Below are 20,217 nucleotides of genomic sequence, written 5' to 3'. Positions count from 1 at the left end.
GGTAGGTCAAATAATTTGCATTTAATTTGATAATATATTTTGCCTTAAATTTACAACGGACCAGATTTTGAATTCAGATCCAATGAAGTAACTCAATTTTTAGATTTTAATTAAATCGGGACCGTTCGATTCGGAACCGAAATAATCTATTCAAAGTGGAGCGCACACATCCCGAAAGATGAATTCGAATCGTAAAGCAATCTCTAGTGACGGATTCAAATCGAATGGTCCCGATTCAAAACCCAAAGATAATTTAGACCCCCAGATTTTTGGATAGATTTTGAGCTTCTAACCGATGTATGTGAACCTCTATTATGGTAAAGCTGCAACTTACCAACTCTCCATTTGAGTCACCTCTTCCTCTTCCTCTTCCTCTTCCTCTTGTGTGTTAGCAAAGCAACTTAGCATAGCAGATGACAGATGCTGGGTGTCAACAAGTGAGATATGACTTATGAGTCAGTCACAAACATTTTCTTACTCGTACAAGTTAGTTTACGAAAAAAAAATAATCCTTATTCAGGATCAATAAGCTAAAAAAAAGTTATTAGAAATTAAAATTTTAATTCTTTGAAAAAAATTATAAAAAAAATAAATAGACTGCAACCGCTCTAATGAAACAGTTATAATATTTGCCAGACATCAAATCTCATCTTAATCACAAATTTGTCTAAACTAGTGAGACCTCATCCCTCGTGCGGCTCCATCATCCTGTTTTTGACATAACCGTATTATTAATCATGTTCTTTTTATTTCAAAAAGATAAAAAAATCAAGAAAAAATTTATAGTGTATCCATACAAACTTTCAAAATAGTCAATTTTCCAATGAAAACATCATAATATCCAATATCCCTATGAAAATTCAAAATTCTTTCTTCTATTCCCATTAATTTATTTAAATATTTATTTAATTATTTAAAAAATAAAATTAACAAATATACCCTTCTTCATTCTCTCTCTCGTTCTCCTTCACAGTATACGAACTTTTTTTTTGTTTTTGTTGCTCAAACCAAGCGGGCCATGTCAGATCCCTTGGATTTTTTAGGGCTCAAATAAAATTCTTAATCTAAGTCGTTGCTTTGATTCAAAGTCTCAGATTAGACCATGCAAAGAAAAAAAAAAGAAACGAAAATAAAATTGACCCACCGATAATGGCCTCCGGCCTGCTGCTAGTACAGTAGTACCTAGTACAGGCAAAATTGACCATAAAGTACAGTTGCAACATAGGAATTGCTTTATCAAGCCTTATTATGTGGTTGACCTTGCAAAAGCACATTACAAGAAGACAAAACGACAAATATAAAGAACAATACAAATTAAGGTGCAAGAATTCTGATACAAGACACCTTCGAATCGGGTTGGGTTCAAGAAATCAATATACAAAAATCATTATAAAAACATATCTCTCTCTTTAGCTCTTTCTATTAGTCAATAAATATTGAAAATAAAGCTGTTCAACATTTTGCAACTCAGAATTCACCAAACCAAAGGAATGTGCTCAAATATGTCTTTTTTTATGAGATAGTTCTCAGATTATGTATGATTTCTCTTATTTTAATTTAAGACTTGTAAAATTACAAACTAAAAGAGCCGGCCGACACGGCACAATTACGATTATGCGAATAATTTTTTAACTTTTATCAAAGCACTTTAATTTTTTATTCCATGCATTCTTCCAGACAATTCTAAAAGCCCGGCCCATTGGCCTCTTCTGGACCGTTCTTACTTCTTAGCGCCAACTCAACTATGACACATGCGCCCCTCCACCAAGCACCGTCCAAATCTAACATCATCTTACCATAAATACCCTCGACCTTTCCTCATCCTTGCTCCAACCTCTCTCGTAATAAACTTAAAATCAGAGGGTATTTCAGTATCACAGATCACCACTAGAAAAGACTAGCTCCCTGAGTTGCCAAAGGTTGGATATTTCAGACACTGAACATAGTTGCCGTTTGTAGTATTTTGTACTCTCTCTCTCTCGATCGATCGAGAAAATGCTGGCGGTTTTTGATCAGACGATTGCGAAGTGCCCGGAGGGGCTGCGCTGGACGGAGATAGACGATGGGGCGAAAAGCGGTGGCGTGACGGCACTTCTCGATGACTTCTCTTCGGTGCATGAAGGAGCGGTGACGGTGCGCTTGGGATCGGCTGCTTTTATAACCTTCTCAACAGACAAGCAGAATCCTTTTTTGCCTAGGTACTAGATATTGAAAATTAAACTATGCTTTGCTTTTGGAAGAAACGACTAATTATAAGATTACTAATAGTAGTTTTACTTGTCGTTATTATTTAAAAAATATATTAGAATATATATACTTTGAAATTGGTTAGGCAATTTCCAAAAATTCTTGCGATTGACAAGTTCAAATGGATATTCTCAGTTACTTGTATGAATTATCCCAAACACTATGTACGAGTATTACATTCTGGTGGACTTTTGGTCCCTCAATAAGAGAAGACAACAAAGAGTTCAAATTTCTCTTAAATCCATGAGATTGTAATTCTTCAATTAAATGGATGGATCAAGCTTTTAATTTTGATTAATTGATTCAAACTTCAGACAGTTACAGTGGACAATTGTATAAATGACAGTATAATTTAAGATCCGTATTATTCAAGGCGTATACCCGGTATGTGTTTTGTCTATTGAATTTATGTAGTGTATTTTTAGAATCCTAGATAGTGTCCTAGAAATGAGGTCCGACCGGTAGATTTGGTTATTTGAAGAAGAAAAAGGAAATTGTGGGATTTGGGGTGCAAGTCAATCTTAATTGAGAGAAATTTCCATGCAATTTATTGTAATATAGGGGCCTTATAAAACATTATCCCTCTCGAGTTTCAAATAGATAACATTTTAACTTTCGTATGTACAGATTATTTGCATCAGTAGATGACATATTCTGCATATTTCAAGGAGCTCTCGAAAATATTCCTTTACTGAAACAACAGTACGGATTAGGCAAAACTGCCACTGAGGATATGATAGTTCTTGAAGCGTACCGAACATTGAGAGACAGAGGTCCTTATCCTGTAGACAAAGTTGTCAGGGACCTTAATGGAAAATTTGCATTTATCTTGTTTGATAGGAGCTCCAATTCTATCTTTATTGCAGCTGTAAGTACATTCTTTGACACAATTCATGTTTTAAAATACTTCATCTTTTGGTAGCCTTTTGTTTGGACGAGATTTTGTGTCTATGGTATATTATAGTATATTATGACACTACTTAGAAGTATGTAGATACTGTTGTTCCTGTTTGTTGGTTTTATTCATTTGTTTTTGCTTATATTGCCAGGTAATCATTTGATGATTCTGATATTTTTTTCATTTCTGTAGGATGCTGACGGAGCAGTACCTTTTTTCTGGGGAACGGACTCGGAAGATCATCTGATTGTTTCTGATGATGTAGAAATTATGAAGAAGCACTGTGGGAATCACTTTGCTCCTTTCCCTAAAGGTATATATATACTTGTAACAACTTACAAAACATTTTGATAATTAAATATACAATTTTGCAAGGGGAAAGTAATATACGCTTTTGCCTCTCCCTTATACAAGTCTTATCTTTTTCCCCTCTAAAAGACTTGACTGATCTAAAATAGTAGAACCAAATTAAACAGATTAAGTTTCTGTTTTCTCTGTAAATGGAACGGGAAGCATATAGATAAAGGGATATGAAACATCCTGGGGCCAATATGGTCATCTTTTACTATGTTATATATGGTTCCTTGTAATTTGCAAACTGCATAAAAGCATTTGTGGAGTATGTCGTAAGCATGGAAAATGCTGCATTTTATTTGCGAACACAAGACAATACTGAGTTGATTTGCAAATAAAGTAGTGAAAATGCATGCAAACATGCCATCCTTCTATCCCCGCACACACACACACACACACACCGCACCTTATTGCCAATCAACCCTTGAAGCCTATTAGCTTGACCAATCGACTTACCTTCAGGGGAACAACACGTGCAATGGTATGGTTAAATAAAGCATCATTCAAGCAAAAGAAAAAAAATATCACGGGAAGTAAAGGAAAAAAATGAACAAAATCTCAATATTTTCCTACCTGATAGTTAGCAGTATTAAATCTGACGAGCATGTATTGAAATTGGAATTTGCCATTTTTCAGGTTGTTTCTACACTAGCTCTGGAGGGTTACAAAGCTTTGAGCATCCTTTGAACGAGGTCAAACCGGTACCGAGGGTTGATAGCAAAGGAGAGGTATGTGGTAGCGCCTTCGTAGTTGATACCAAAGTCAAAAGGCAGACCAGTATGCCTCGGGTTGGAAGTGCATCTGATTGGTCTAAATTCTAACTATTAAATACCGATTTTAGGTAGTTATCTGATGTTTTCGGTTACATTATCATTTGGCTTATTAGTATTGGAATTTGTGGCTTATTAAATAAAGAAGAGTTCCTATGTATCCCTAATTATATACAAGTGCATGTAAATATTATTAATGCTTCTTTGCAGTGAGAAGCATCTTATGTAATCTTACGGATGAAATATTGTTACATGGTTTTTGCAAATTAAAGAAATTATGCCTTGTTCCAAGGTAATGGTGGAGACCTTTCTGTATTTTTTGCCTTCAACTGTGTTATCTCTCGAATGAAATCATTTTTTCTTTTCTTTTTCTTTTGTGGACGTGATTGTGTGATTGCGCTAGCGGTAGCCAGCTATACAGACTACAGAATTAGAGATGGAAGCATCGTGAATTCGTGATTCATGAATTCTACGTGTATATATTTTCATTTTATACGATAAACCTAGGATAAGGGGAAAATATTCGATGTGGAAAAGAGTAACTATATTTTCCGTGTTACCTGAAGACGTTGGATGTGCCGTCGTATGGATAGGCTGTTAATGATCCGATTTCGAGTGAGTTCAGTTATGCTCGTGTTCGGTTTATTAAGTTAATGAGCGAGTTAATTCAAGTTGAGAAAATATCAAATTAATAATTTTGTTTTTTATTTAATTTGTTAAATGTTCGAGTTAGACTCGTGTTTATTGAGCAACTTGTTAAGAAAACAAATCTGTAGGTAATTTTAAATTTTGTTTCATAATTAGACAAATGATAACTAATTTGTTTTTCAATAAAAAAATATCAGCACAATCAGACAACTCAATTGCAGTTTTTCTACATAATAAATGAATAATTGCATTAGATAAATAAATAAAAAAGAAGCAAATTGTCAGAATCAGATGACCTGTTCAAAGACAGAGTAACAGATAGATCATTTAAAACTAATTAACATTGATAGAATTGTTTGATTGTAACTGAGTTAGATTTGGATTTGGAACCGGTTGGAATTGAATATGGCATGATTTCATATCAGTTGATGATAATAAACAAGTTGGGATATATTCATACTCAGTTCATTAACGAACGAGTTGTTCACATATTATGAGCGATTTTCTCTGTGTTACGTAAGGAGGACAGCGTCCACATTTATTTTTTCATGGTTATATGCCTTTTATAACAAATAAGATTAAAGGCCTGTTCAGTTACTATCGAGCCCACGGGCAACATTTTGAGCCTGTTCGACAAACCTTTTGACAAGGGAATGAATAACAAAATCCGTGTCACCAGCTCTCTTTTCACAAAACAATGATAAATTTTACGAATTCTCTTTCCTAATAGCTTTACCGGCCATTTCTTAGTTGCTTACATCTTTCAGTATTGTATTGTTATATTGGCGAGTGAAAATTTCTTTGATCCAATTACTGCACTTTATTTGTATTGCGGGCTTGCGGCATATCATTAACAAATATATCAATCAACGATTTTTGTTTAAGGTAAAAATTTATGAAGTGAGATTTTTGTTTAAAACTAGTTTACTTTTGTCATAACACCCGATTAACTTTGCTCTTTTCCAATTCTTTTTCAATAAAGTATATATTGTATTATATTTCAAATTAAGAATGCAGATACAGTGACTATATTCCTGTACCGATCTATTAAGTACGATACTAGAGTTATATATAAGCACAGGCAAGCATCACATTAATAAAAAAATAAAAATAAAAATCCTAACGATGGGGTTCTCTGTACATTCATTCAAGAAATTTTGCACATACTCTCAGCTGCACTCATAATTACTCATTACGATTTACAAGCGACTCGTCTCTGATAAGCTGCAAAGAATCAGAGAAAAAAACGAATGATAGAACTTTCTGCATTGCAGCTATCAGTGCAAATGCCTCAGCATGAAGCCAGCAATCCTATTTTGCCACAGTATATCTTTATAAATTATTGACTCCCTTAGTATAGCAACTTCTGTGGTACCAGAGAAAGAGCAAGAGGAAGAAGGGCCTGGATCTAGATGAGACCATGATTGTCTTATGCCTGATGATGTATAATTCTGGATTGATTTCAGGATATGGTTCCTTATGTAGTTGGTTTGATGTTGTTTTCTGTTGTGAGGAACTTGTTCTGTCTGCACCACAATTTAGATTGTAGTATACTTTCATAGAATAGACCATAGTTAGTCCACTACATGCGGCTTAACTAAGCCGATCTAATCAGTCATAACTCTAAAATTTGACCTTTAAATTTGCACTTGAGCTGGCTTAAGAGTTACTGTCAATGACAATCTAATTTTTTTAGAAACAAATCTGCTAAAATCCTTGGGATTTCAGGACCTTCAAATTATCAATTCAACCATCTATATATTTTGAGATTCGTGCATAAAAAACTGTCTGCTATGAAATTCATGTATAAAAAAATTTTGATGGTTGGATTTTGGATTTCAGGGTCCAACAGATTTGATTCCAATTTTTTTACCCTTCTTTTAGTCGATACATGTATAGCTTAAGCCAGCCTAAGTTACAATAACTAACTTAGACCTCAACCAAACACCAACAAAATAGGATATGCAGCAAATTAGCGTAAAAAACTAGGAAATACACTATTGCTGACAACATTTATTTCACAATCATCATCAATGTTAAAATTCATCAAAACAGAACAGAATCAACAAATGTGATGGACCTAATCATCGACTTCAATTACTCAGTGATAACTAATTGATAAATATATCGCACAAGTTTGATACAGGCCAATCAAATTCTGGAAAATTTATCTACAACTTGTAAAAATTTTGATAAAATTAATGAAAGTCTCTTGCATACTATACATGTAACGTTCCCATCTATAAACTATCAATCTATAGTTCTTATGTTTTTTGTTGTATGTGTAATATTTCCATCTATAAAATGGGCCGTAGGCAAATTACCATTTTTTTAACCTAATTTCAGTACTCTTTGATGGTGTCTCAAATGCTCGATTTTTCTAGCATAGCTCCTAAATAATTTAACAACAGCTGTTTTTGTATTTTTGAAGAATGTTTTTACACATTTCAACTTGTTTTATACAAGTAATGTGCACTTGAAAAATATGAAATTGCAGCTGTTTTATACAAGTAATATCCAACAAGTTCTTTTTTTTAAGAGTTGGAGGTCAAACCACCCTACTTAGTACTCTTACTATTACAACAAAAGATTTCTTCCATCCGAATTTCAAACTCATGACCTCTCACATAGAGACCACGTGCCTTTGCCACTAAACCAGAAACTGATTCTTAATTAAGTTAGACAAAACTATGCCAAGTGCCTTTACCACTAGACCAAATGCTGGTTCAAGTTTGACAAAACTATGCTAAGCTTTTGAAAACTTGTGCTCATTACTCTATATTGAAATCATGCATTCAGAAGAATAAAAAATACTGAAAACAGATAATTGCCCATGAATTTTTAAAACTTTTTTTGTTAACAATTGACATTAACAGCAACAACACACAAGTTTTAAAAATTAATACTTAACTGATACACAGATTTATCTCATACCATCAATATGGTACCCTTTTCATGTTGATACCAAGGTTCTGAAACTAGAATTGGAGAATTGCCAAAGTCGGATCTAGCTGTGTTAATGAACTAAACAGGAACTAAAATTTGTTCAAGACTATATATTTGAAGGACTCAATAAAGACTCCAAGATTGCTGACATAAGAGCTAAAGCTCAGAATTTTAAATGGTTATGGTCTTTAGAATAAAGCCAATGCCGTATTACAAGTTAGAAAAGTCCATCCTAATAAACTTGTCAAACGATTAAATAAATAATGCCAGTACCTTGCCATCATAATGAGTAATGACAGCCTTCTCAACAAAGATCCATAATAGACAAGAAGCCTACATGCACTGATTATAAATCATAAGTAAGATTATATACCGTGTTATGACTTCAATCGAGTTCCTCTAAACATAATACCATGTTCTATTTTTACCACATCACACTTGCCAGAATTCATGATTGATTATAGATTCCTCTAAACATAATACCATGTTCTATTTTTACCACATCACACTTACCAGAATTCATGATTGATGATAGAGTATATACCCCATGCATAATCTTGAACTTCTGATATCATCGGCAAAACAAATGCACAAACTCAGTTAAATTCATGTGAGACTCAATCTCAATTGACTCAACCGAGAACTAGTTCAAGCAAATTAGAGTTAGAGGATACCAATATGAATGTATTGAAAATGCATGGTCCTTGATATCAAAGAGTGAAATTTCTAGCTGTTGATTTCCCTGTGCTTATTTCATGTCTGAACTCATTACTCCAACTAACAATAGTACTTAATTTGATTACTTAATTATGGTAGAGCGTATCATTTATAAATAACAACATTCATTTCAAAAAATAATCTGAAAAGAGTTCAGATCTTCATTTTCTTAAAACACAACGCATCATATATATGGTTCTAAGTTCCCATTATGATTTCAATATCAGCTTCAGTACCTGATCAGCTACTTAGGATCAGAATGGAGTACATGTCACCTAATCTATACTATTTTAGATCCCTTACCTAGCTTGTAGAAAGGCAACACTTCAACTCACCATATATACAAAGCCAGACTTTAACAGCATGTTCATAACACCAAACTGATCTACAAAAATTGCAAAAAATAGTAGAATTAGGAGCACTAAATGCATAACTGGGTATAATGTAAATTATTTGATTTTATTACATATATAAATGTCCGAGATAATAATAATAAGTATTTGATTAATCATTATTATCAATCACTTACATTAGTTGTAAAGATATTAGTGTAATTAGGTTTGTATGTGATTTTGACCGTATCCATTTCATGAAGCCTGGGAAAGTACATTTGTTCAAAACAAATTCCTTTTTATTGAAATTTCAATTGTATCCTAGAACAAAAGAAGAAATATCACTAGAAAAAACAAGAGCAGGAAGTGAACTTACCTAATAGCGAATCCTTATCTTTCTCCTCTTTTACCATTTAACTATACAATACCCAAAATTGGGAAGAAGTGAGGCTGCCACAGCATGACCTAGCAAGAATTGATCATCATTTATCTTATAAACTAAGCCAATAAGACCAAGAAAAAGTCAATTAATCAACTAGAGCTAGATCATGCTGGCAGCTTCACTCATTCCCTTGGGCATCTCCAATTGCAAAAGAAGGTACAATCTTCTCTTAAGGTAAATATAATTCGTATTCGATTTGGGGATTGTGAAATATGGAAGAAAAGAAGTTTTTGATGTGAGGCTATAATTTGTTATAGCTAAAGTAGAGTATATCTATACTTATCATAAGAAATGAAGAGGTGTATATATAGATGGATGGATAGATAGATAATCAGGAATATTTCTTCAAATAATTGATCTAACAATGCGATCTATCATGGGAGTCCTTTGCCTAACAAGGAACCCACAAAGGAATTTTCACATAAAATATGGAACCGTCAACATCTCAACAAAAATAAGCCAAAGACAGTAAAAAGGCATACACAGAAACAGCAAGGGAAAATCAAAACATGACAGATATATCTAATCTAACTAAACTAAGAGAGCGGGAGCACCACAACATGGGTTGAACTGTTGAAGTGTGGGTATGTAGGATTTTATAGAGAGAACAAATGGTAAAGATTCCGCAAAAAATAAATTAATTAAATATTAAATATTAAATATATATAAAAAAACGAAAGAAAACAAGAAGGTAGTATGAACTCTCAGAGAAGATGGTGGCCTGGTGGGTGGGTCATAAAGTGGGAAGTAAAGAGAGAGAGAGAGAGAGAGAGAGAAGGATATGAGAAGTGATCAGCGACAGAGATGCAGATTTAGGTTAGGGTTAGGTTTGTAGCTAGGTAGTAGGAACTAGGTAGGCTAGGCTAGGCTAAGGCCTAAGGGGGATAGGGGTTGTAGTGCGAGTAGGGTTGCAGAGAGAGATAGATAGGTCGGCCTTGGTGGATTGGTGCAAGACATAGGGAGCCGTACCGCCATGCGGATTAAAGCCTTTTATACAACCGAGGCCTCAAAGCAGATTTACTTTTATGTTAATATTATTAGAGTAGAACTATGGTGTTCTTAAGCTCACCTGAGTGTTTGGTGAACTTGACTTCAAAATTCGTCAAATTGGTTTTAAATGACGAATCCGAACCGTTGGAATCCGCCTATTTTACGTGTGATGCGTCTACATGTGAAATTTTTTAACTTTCGAATTAGTTTAGTATAAAGTCAAGCGTTCAAAACATGTTCAAAAAATGAATGCACTAAAATTAATTTATTAACCTTCTAATTTTGACCAATTGGCTTTATACTAAACTAATTCGAAAGTTAAAAAATTTCACATGTAGACGCATCACACGTAAAATAGACGGGTTCCAACGATTCGGATTCGTCATTTGAAACCGATTTGACGAGTTTTGGAGTCAAGCTCACCAAACACTTTGGTGAGCTTAAGAACACCCTAGTTGTACTCATATTATTATACTCTATAATACATCTCCCTCTTTGTGTTGCGTAATAGACCAGTAGTATTGTATAGCTTTGTTAATCTATTTTCAATGGACTTTCCAGTAGAAAATTGTTTTTTGTTTTAGTGAAAGATTATCAGAATTTAGTGTGATGTTTACAATTCTGTGTTTCTTTTCATGTTGTGCGAATTTTGAGACCTTTATTTTAATGTTTAGAAATATAAAAGAAGATGTATTATGTTGTTGTAATTTTGCGAACTTTGAGACCTTTATTATTTTAATGTTTGCGAATTTTAAGACTATAGTATATATGTATGATTTATGACTTTTAATGTTTTTCTTTTTTCAGTTCTAATGTTTTTGTAATTTGAAGAGTAATCAATCCATTTTGTGATTTTCTTTTTTTTCCATTTCCGTTTTATTAAAAAAAATCTGAAGGTCATTGGTCAAGGCAGTGTTATAAAAAAACGTTCTTAACGGCTAATGAAACGGTCGTTTAATCGTTAACAGCGGTCAAACTATTACGAATAAACTTAACGAATTTTTGTTTACAGATGAAAATAAATAATCGGCCATTTTTCCGATTAGTCGACCGTTTTACCTTGAATCGTTCGTTTATTCCCGTTTATTTTCGTTTATTCCAATTTATTTCAGTGAATACTTATTTTCACTTTTTTTTTCTATGATAGACTGATAGTGTGTGATAATAAGTTTTATAAATCATGTATTGTAGTATTATTTGTGCTTGAACATACATCCAATAGTTTTCTATATGGCCCTGTTCGGCGCACTGATGGGAATGAGTGTGGGCATAGGAAAAGTGAAAATTTGAACTGTTTTTTACTGTTTCCACTTTTTTTTTTCCCCACAGGAACGGTAACGCGGCCGAACAGGGCCTATATGTTTTTTCTTCTTAGTTACTTTGAAATTTATTAATTCTTTTATTATTTATATGTCATGTATTTTTATAACTTACAAATGTAACTTTTTCAATTAGTACGACATATTTATTTATGAAACTAAGTTATTATCATAAACTAAATACAGTGATTTTATGTTAAAATGTTTCATTTCTGTCAAATTGTTTGGATAAGACCTTTAACCTCATTCTTTTGTGGTGATTTTATGTTAAAATTTGGTCTGAAAATATATTTTATTGTGGAGATCACATTTAACGGTTTGGATCGATAATTTGGATTTTAAAAATGTAAAAAATGATTATTCTAAGTTGTTGTAACTCAAAAATTATTGTAACTTGATATGTATATATATATATATATATATATATATATACTGTGCGGGGAATCTTGAAGTGATAGAAAATAGTAAGTTTTATATTGGACTTACCATTTGAAATTGTATATATATATATACATACTCAACTTTACTGTACTATGGTATTCTGTTGTTAATTATAAAGTACTGGGTTTGTTGAGATTTGGGAATCCTTTGGTCAACAAAAGATCAGATAAATATGTATTAAGTTTTTTAAAAGATTGTTCAAGTTCGTTGTTTGATAGTTCGTGGACTGGTTCATATACACTGATCTGCAAATAATTCGTTCAAATGCTGATTGGTTACAGATATATATATATAACGTTCTGTACAATAACATTTTAAATTACTTTTTAAAAATAAGATAAAAGTTAGAATTTTCAAATTAAATATCCGAATGAATTATATGTTAATTTTTCGATTTCTCTTAACCTCGTCAATTCTTTTGACGAGTTTAATTCTAAAATCTATGAGAATAACTTCAAAGAGCGAATTCAAACCGTTTAAATTGATCTATTTTACGAGTGATGTGTATACATATCAAATGTATCAACTTTCAAATTAATTTAGCATAAATTAAAGCGGTTAAAAAAAAAGTTTATAAGTTGATTTTAATGTGTTGTTTTTTCATTATATTTTTATTGCTTAACTTTATACTAAACTAATTTGAAAATTATAAGTTTGACATGTAAATGTATCACTTGTGAAGGAAATCGTTTCAACGATTTAAATTCTTAGTTTAAAATTAATATGATAAATTTTGAGGTTGAACTCACTGACAACTCTGCGAGCTTAATTAACAACAACCCATTCTACTCTAATTTTTCACATTCTCAAATTTTGATTATTATCAAAAACTTTATTGAATACATTGCATATATGTTGTTGGTGGCTCCGTTTAATCATTACTCTATGTTTATTATTTCTTTCATTATGATGTCATTTTTATATGATGACATAACTTATATCACCTAGATGTGCATCAAAGCGAAAAGTGCACTTGTTTACACAAATCTCAAGTTATATATATACACAGCTACCAAAATTTCAGAGAACTGGATATGTATTTTTTTGACTTGTTGCGTTTCATAAAAAAAAAGGTTCTCCGGCTTTTGTATCCGTCGTTTTTCATACGTCGTTGTAACAGTGTTCATTAAATTACCTTTATCTGATTATATTAATCCATGCAAAAGGTGTGGATTAGGTTAGTTAGATCACAAGAAAACAAGCATGGGAATATTAAAAGGGCTCAATTGAAATCAGGTTAAAGTCCGCTAGAATTTGATATGCACATACTTTACTATTTAGAAATCCTAAGCTTGCTAGTAGCCTAGTAGCACTAAAATATAAGAAAGAAAGAAAACAAAAAAAAGCATATATCGGTATTGTGGATTCGTACTAACACAAATAGAATGAAATAAATAAAAAGAACAAGAGTAGAACTAGGGTGTTCTTAAGTTCACCAAGTTCTTTGGTGAATTCAAATCTAAAATCCGTCAATTTGGTTTCAAATTACGAATTTAAACCGTTGAGATCCGCCTACTTTACGAGTGATGCATGTACATGTCAAAATTTTAAACCTTCGAATTAATTTAGTATAGAGTTTGGCTAATATAACATCAGTGTCATTTTAGCCTATATAACACCAACTCTAAAACCTATCAAATCGACTTCGAACGACTAATCCAAATCGTCATAACCGATTTACATTATGAGTGATGCGTTTACATAAAATTTTTTTTATATTTTCGAGTTATTCTTGTATCAAATCAAGCGGTAAAAATATTGAAAAATGAATGTATTAAAATTAACTTAAAACTCGCACATTTGACCACTTGACTTAATACTAAATAAATTCGAAAAGTTATAAATTTTGCATGTAAATGCACAACTAGTGAAGTAGATCAATTTGAACGGTTTGGATTCACCATTTGAAGTCGATTTGATTGGTTTTAGAGTTGATGTTATATAGATTGAAATGACACTGATGTTATACTAGTCAAACTCTTTAGTATAAAGTCAAGCGGTTAAAATTAGAAGTTTAATAAATTAATTTTGATGCTTTTTAATTTTTTGAATGTTTTTTGACCGCTTGACTTTATACTAAATTAATTCAAATGTTTAAAATTTTCACATACAAACGTATTACTCGTAAAGTATGTGAGATTCATCATTTGAAACCGATTTGACTGGTTTTACACTTGAATTCACTAAGAAACTTGGTGAACTTAAGAACACCCTAGCTAGTTCTACTCGAAGAACAGTCTGTATTACTATACGAATAGAAGTAGCACCTTTCAATCTATTTTACATACACAAATATTACAATGTTTTCTAGTAATAAGTGCGCATGCAACGAGAAAGTCCTTTCTTCGGGTGTGACTACAGTTATATATACACGAGCATATATAGGAGTGAGTTATATACGAGTGAAAAACAACACAAATAATAAGAATGTGAAAAATATGAAGAATAGTGTCTAGTCTAGTTGTTGATTAAGAATATGTACGCATTGGCAAGAATGTGAGTTATGATTTAAGAAAAAAAATGAAATAATTAGAAACTTTACATATGACTAAAGTACAGTGAAACTGAGATTTTCTCCAACCGAGGGAACTACTAATTATAACCTAATTAAATTGTGGCTCCCTCCAAGCTAACCTAGATTACCTGAGGCAAATAATGAAATCGTTCATTTTTAGTTTTGCACAGTTATTGTTTTATAAAAAAATTTAACTACAATCATGGTATACTTCACACGACTCATTAATTAGTCATTCATGGCTCGACGAGCTAATTAAAATTGTAAAACATTTCTCTCAATCTAAAATTAAAACATGATTAACATTTTGCATATATATGAAAATTAATTTTTGATATAGTGGCAAAGATAATACCCTATGTATGGGAGGTCAAATGTTTGAAAACCAGATATGAGATCCACTGTGAATATTTATTAAATAATTAGATGGTTTAACATCTAACTTTCAAGATATGAGTTCAGCTGGTGTCTAACATTTGGATCGACATATATCCAACTAAGTCATTTTTGTGATCTCAAAGTTCAAACAATTATTCATATTCAAATGTGTTTGGAAACTAAATTTTACATTTTTAGAAAACTTTTTGCCATTTTTTTGATGACTTTTTTATTATTTTTTTATTATATTAAAACAGTGATTTAAAAAAATCTTAAAAAAATAGCAAAAGTTTTCAAAAAATGTAAAATTTAGTTTCAAGCAGCACATTTTATTATGGAGAACACATTGAGAGCTTCAAATTGGTTATTTGAATTTGAAATTGTAAAAATCACTTGTTTGGATATAAGCTTCTATCCAAATGTTTGAACGCTAGACTCCTTATATAATATTTGATTTGAATTTACTTAAAATAAAAAAGGCCAAGTAATTTTGATTTTTGAGCACTTCTTTCTTTGTCATAAAAGAGAAAACCCGTACATATTGATATATTATATTGTAAAGGAGAGAATAGCAGAGGAGAACTCTTTGATCATGAATTGATTGAGAGAAGAGGATTGGAAGGGCTTTTAAGATCTTGTCTTTTGTAAACAGCACACAAGAGACGAGACGAGATGATGAGGCATTGAGGCGTGCCTCTCTAATCTCTATCTTCTCTAGTCTCAAGGTGCGTGTGAGCGTGAGAGCGGGGAGTCCTTGTTTCTGATTTATTTAAAGCAAGCATGCTTTGCCACGTGGATGCACCTAACAGGAGACGGGAGAATATTTCATCAACCACTTTCGCCACATGCAGATAAAAATAACAAGACGTACTATTGTTTCATTAATTTGGACATATGCGGATGATAATCTTATTCCAGTGATTACGCAAATCGAATCCTCTCCAATCATACGTTTCTTATTTCACAAGCACGTCAGGTCTGACCAGTAATTCTTCAAAATATGTCTAGCAATGTAAATTTGTGTTAGTGTCCTAATATCGTGACCAGTGTTTCGAATTCGGGTCGGGTTGGATCCACACGGTCCGAATCCGCCCGGGCCACAGGTCTAGCGGGTCTCCGGGTTCGGCCGGCTCGGGTCTGGCGGGTCTTATTTTGGAGAGTTAGATCAAATCCGTGTTAGATTCTTGGTCCAAATTTAGCACGGATCAGTCTGGGTCGGGTGGGAGCCAGGTCTGTGGGGTCCAGGTACTGGTTAGTACTGGTCTGTGGGGGTTTGGTCCGAGTCCATGGGGGGTTTGGGGGGATTTAGAGGGGTTTGGTCTGGGTTAGTACGGGTTTAGAGGGGTTTAGGGGGGGCCGGGTCGGGGGTTTGCTAGGGTCGGGCTTTCAGAGGTCTAAAATAAAAAAGTTGAACCAAACCCATGCTAGACCCGACCCGAGGGTTGGTCCAGGGGTCTAGCTTGGGTCGGTCCGGGTTGGGTGCGGTCCTCGGTTCGGCCGGGTCAGGTCTGACCTGCCCAATTTTTTTCAATACACTAATCGTGACTAGTTACACTGTTATTCATGTTAATTACAAGTCTGGTAATAAGGTTAAGTTTTCGTGTGTCTTGTCATATTCATGGGTGGATCTAAGACTTAGCTAAAGGTGGTTAATTAAGCCACCTCTATGATTTGAAAATTTTAATTATACGTATAGAAATTTAATTGAATTTTATATAGTCTAGCCACCCTCAATAAATGACATATATTTAGTTGTAGCCTAGTAGTTAGAGCTCTATTTAATTGTTGAGAGGTCTTGGGTTTAAATCACACTTACTACAATCGTGTATTTTAATATTCAGTCGTATCATTCCATTTATCTCGGAAAATGATCACAACGCATGCCGTATTGTGACATGACATATTTGATCACGACGTGATTTTTTATAGTTCCCTAAAGCTGCCTTAATTATATATGGACTGTCCAAGTTCAAATCAACGCTCCAGATTTGTTGGCATTATCCCACGTTTTAGGACAACTGTACAGGAGATAGAGGAACAAACACTACTGGAGTGAAACATATTTAAGTCCAAGTTCGTTAATTATAGACCTATATATATAGAGAGAGAGAGTAAGGCTAGGGTGTGATGTGCTCACCAAGAGGGTTTGGTGAGCACAACTCCAAAAGTATATCTGATCGATGTCAAATGTCAAATCTAAACCGTTGAAATCCATGTACTTCATGAGTGATGCATATACATGCAAAATTTTGAAAGTTTTGATTTTATTTGCTACAAGGTAAAGCGGTCAAAGAAATAATAAAAAATGAATATATAAAATAACTTATAAATTAACTTATAAAATATTCATTTCTTTGACCGCTTGACCGTGTAGCAAATACACTCGAAACTTTCAAAATTTTGCATGTATACGCATCACTCATGAAGTACATGGATTTCAACGGTTTGGATTCGGCATATGAAATCGATCCGATGAACTTTTGGAGTTGTGCTCACCAAACCCTCTTGGTGAGCACATCACACCCTAGCCTTACTCTCTCTCTATATATATATATAATGGACTTGGCTACGGTGCTATGGGTAGCTAAGAGGCCTCCCGTGCTACGGCTCAATATTCGACTTTTCAAAATTCTAACGGTCGATCCGAACCGTTCATCTTATTCTCCATATTAATATGTGCTTGGAGACCAAATTTTATATTTTTTGGAAATTTTTTACTATTTTTTTAGATTTATTGAAAATCGCTGTTTTTCAGACAAATCTGGACCATCAAAAACAGCGATATTCAATAAATCTAAAAAAATAGTAAAAAATTTCCAAAAAATGTAAAATTTGGTCTCCAAACACATATTAATATGGAGAACAAGATGAACGGTTCGGATCGACCGTTAGAATTTTGAAAAGTCGAATATTGAGCCGTAGCACGGGAGGCCTCTTAGCTACCCATAGCATATTAGCCAAATCGTATATATATATATGTATATGAGGAGGGTTCAAATGCCTCCATGTTTTTGTGCCTCCATCATGCCTCCATCTCTCTCCATTATTTTCAAAGTTCAAACAATCAATCCGAACCGCTCAACCTAACCTCCATACTAAAATATGTTTGGAGACCAAATTTTATATTTTTAGGAATTTTTTTACTATTTTTTTAGATAGGTACAAAATCAGTAAATCTGAACCATCTAAAAATAGTATTTTTGTACCTATCTAAAAAAATAGCAAAAAAATTCCTAAAAATATAAAATTTGGTCTCCAAACATATTTTAGTATGGAGGTTAGATTGAGCGGTTCGGATCGACTGTTTGAACTTTGAAAATGATGGAGATAGATGGAGACACAAAAACATGGAGGCATTTGAACCCTCCTCTATATATATATATATATATATATATAGCCGGTGCAAGCTGTGCTACCATTTGGGAAATCTTTTTATCGGTAAAAATTATTAAATTAGATGTACATAGATTGTAATAGATTGTAGAGTGTCTCGTTTTTAATAAATATAGAAAGATTAGATTTATTGAATTCGATTCAAATATTATGAATTGGTCTCAATGATTCAAAGTCAAGCTTTTTTCTTTCTTTTTGAGTTTGGATTCGGACCATCCAATTAGTCAAGCCCTGATTCACATATGATCTCATAAAAACATAATATATTTGGATCTAAATTATTGAGTCCGATCTATAATATTTGAATCGGACTCAATGAATCTAATATTTCTATATTTATTGAAAACAAAACATTTTTTTTCTATTTTTTTATGTCTGGATTTAATAATTTCTATTGATAAAAAATTTCCACCATTTAATCATTTACCAACAAATGTGGTCCGGTCATGTCATTTTCTTTTTCTGGTCAGATCAGATCTATCAGTAGGCCACTCAGACTCAAGTCAAAATTGGACTTGGGTTTATTTCTACTAAAATTAAATTAATGAGGAAAATAAGTATTATTGGACTTCTGTTATAAGCTGGTTTTTTTATTTAATAGAATATATTTCATAATCAAATATTTACATGTTAAATATTATCTTTAAGAAATTAGATATAATGAAGACAATTTTCGTTAAATATTTGAGAATCAACGTTTGATCTAGTGGCAAAGACAGTGCTCAATAATTAGAGGCAAAAATTACTTTCTCCATCAACTTGGCCATGACTTAACTTCTGACTTCTTTTTAAATTGGTTTATCATAATTTGAGCTCTCTTGTAATTTAATTAGTAGGATATATATATACTCCTTCAAACTCATTCATCTTCACGAAGATATTCCGCTAAATCAACACTTATGTAGGTTTTTTTTTTTTTTTTTTTTTTTAAATCTTATGCCTCCTTTGATGTTGTTATAACGGTAACTACTGAAATCCCGCTCATCAATTGCTTGGTAAAAATTATATAAAGCATGGTTTTGTCCTTCATACGTGAATCTTTCAATGTCTAGAATTGAATTGTTAATTAGTTTTCTATTGCGTCAGTTCTGGATATGAATTTAGTTAATTACTGGATCGGAAGGCATGGACATGATGTTTGCCTGACTGTACCGCCAAAGCTTAGATACGAAATTATCAGAAAACAATTTAATAATATATAATTGTTAGTGTTGTTTGTATTATTATTTTCACGAGACAGTTTCTATCACTTAAAATTTTGAAAATTTTCATTTTACATTCTATCAATTTTATCTCTCTTACATTATATAAGATACTATCTGTTATACTAATTTATAGTTAGAAGTTTGTTGGTGCATGAATGTATTAAGGTCAACATGATCTATATATAATTCTGATGTGTTATGTTAATTCCCTAGACATACTAATTAAAGGACTATTGTCATCCACTTCTTAATTAGGAGAAGTTTCTATATTTTCAAAAAGATGCTTCAGCTTGAATGATAGAGATTAGAGAGGATAATTAAACTCTTTTCTTTCTTTCCTTCTCGTAATGTTATATAACGTGATGAACACTATTTTGTTCTTTATTTTCTCTCATCTCTTTTAAACAAACTAACAATATTTACTTGTTTACAACAATAATTTTTGTATGGCCAAGAGAGGCCTAACTTTTTTGGATTTCAGACCACGTTTTCATCATTTTTTTAGTAACCCTAATTTTTCTTTCTTAAGAAAATAAACATATACTGGAGAGACAAAAGAAAAGAAAAAAGTGGCGGAAAAAGACAAGTACTGTGGACTACAAGAAATAGAGGTACTGGTAAA

At 32.6% G+C, this 20,217-nt stretch overlaps 1 protein-coding gene across 1 annotated transcript; it reads left to right on the top strand.

Annotated features, from left to right (window-relative positions):
• The first annotated feature begins 1,995 nt into the window (after positions 1-1,995).
• LOC144574117 (stem-specific protein TSJT1-like) lies at positions 1,996-4,572 on the top strand. The gene is made up of 4 exons (XM_078323979.1): positions 1,996-2,198; positions 2,875-3,115; positions 3,338-3,458; positions 4,136-4,572. Exons 1-4 carry the CDS (start codon positions 1,996-1,998, stop codon positions 4,318-4,320), a joined length of 750 nt encoding a protein of 249 aa, XP_078180105.1. The 3' UTR covers positions 4,321-4,572.
• The last annotated feature ends 15,645 nt before the right edge of the window (positions 4,573-20,217 follow it).

The sequence above is a fragment of the Carex rostrata genome, chromosome 22 (genome assembly GCF_964058835.1).
Source record: "Carex rostrata chromosome 22, lpCarRost1.2, whole genome shotgun sequence".
In the NCBI taxonomy this organism is placed as follows: domain Eukaryota; kingdom Viridiplantae; phylum Streptophyta; class Magnoliopsida; order Poales; family Cyperaceae; genus Carex; species Carex rostrata.
The sequence above is the reverse complement of the archived record's forward strand: the minus strand, read 5'-3'. Positions and strand labels throughout refer to the sequence as shown.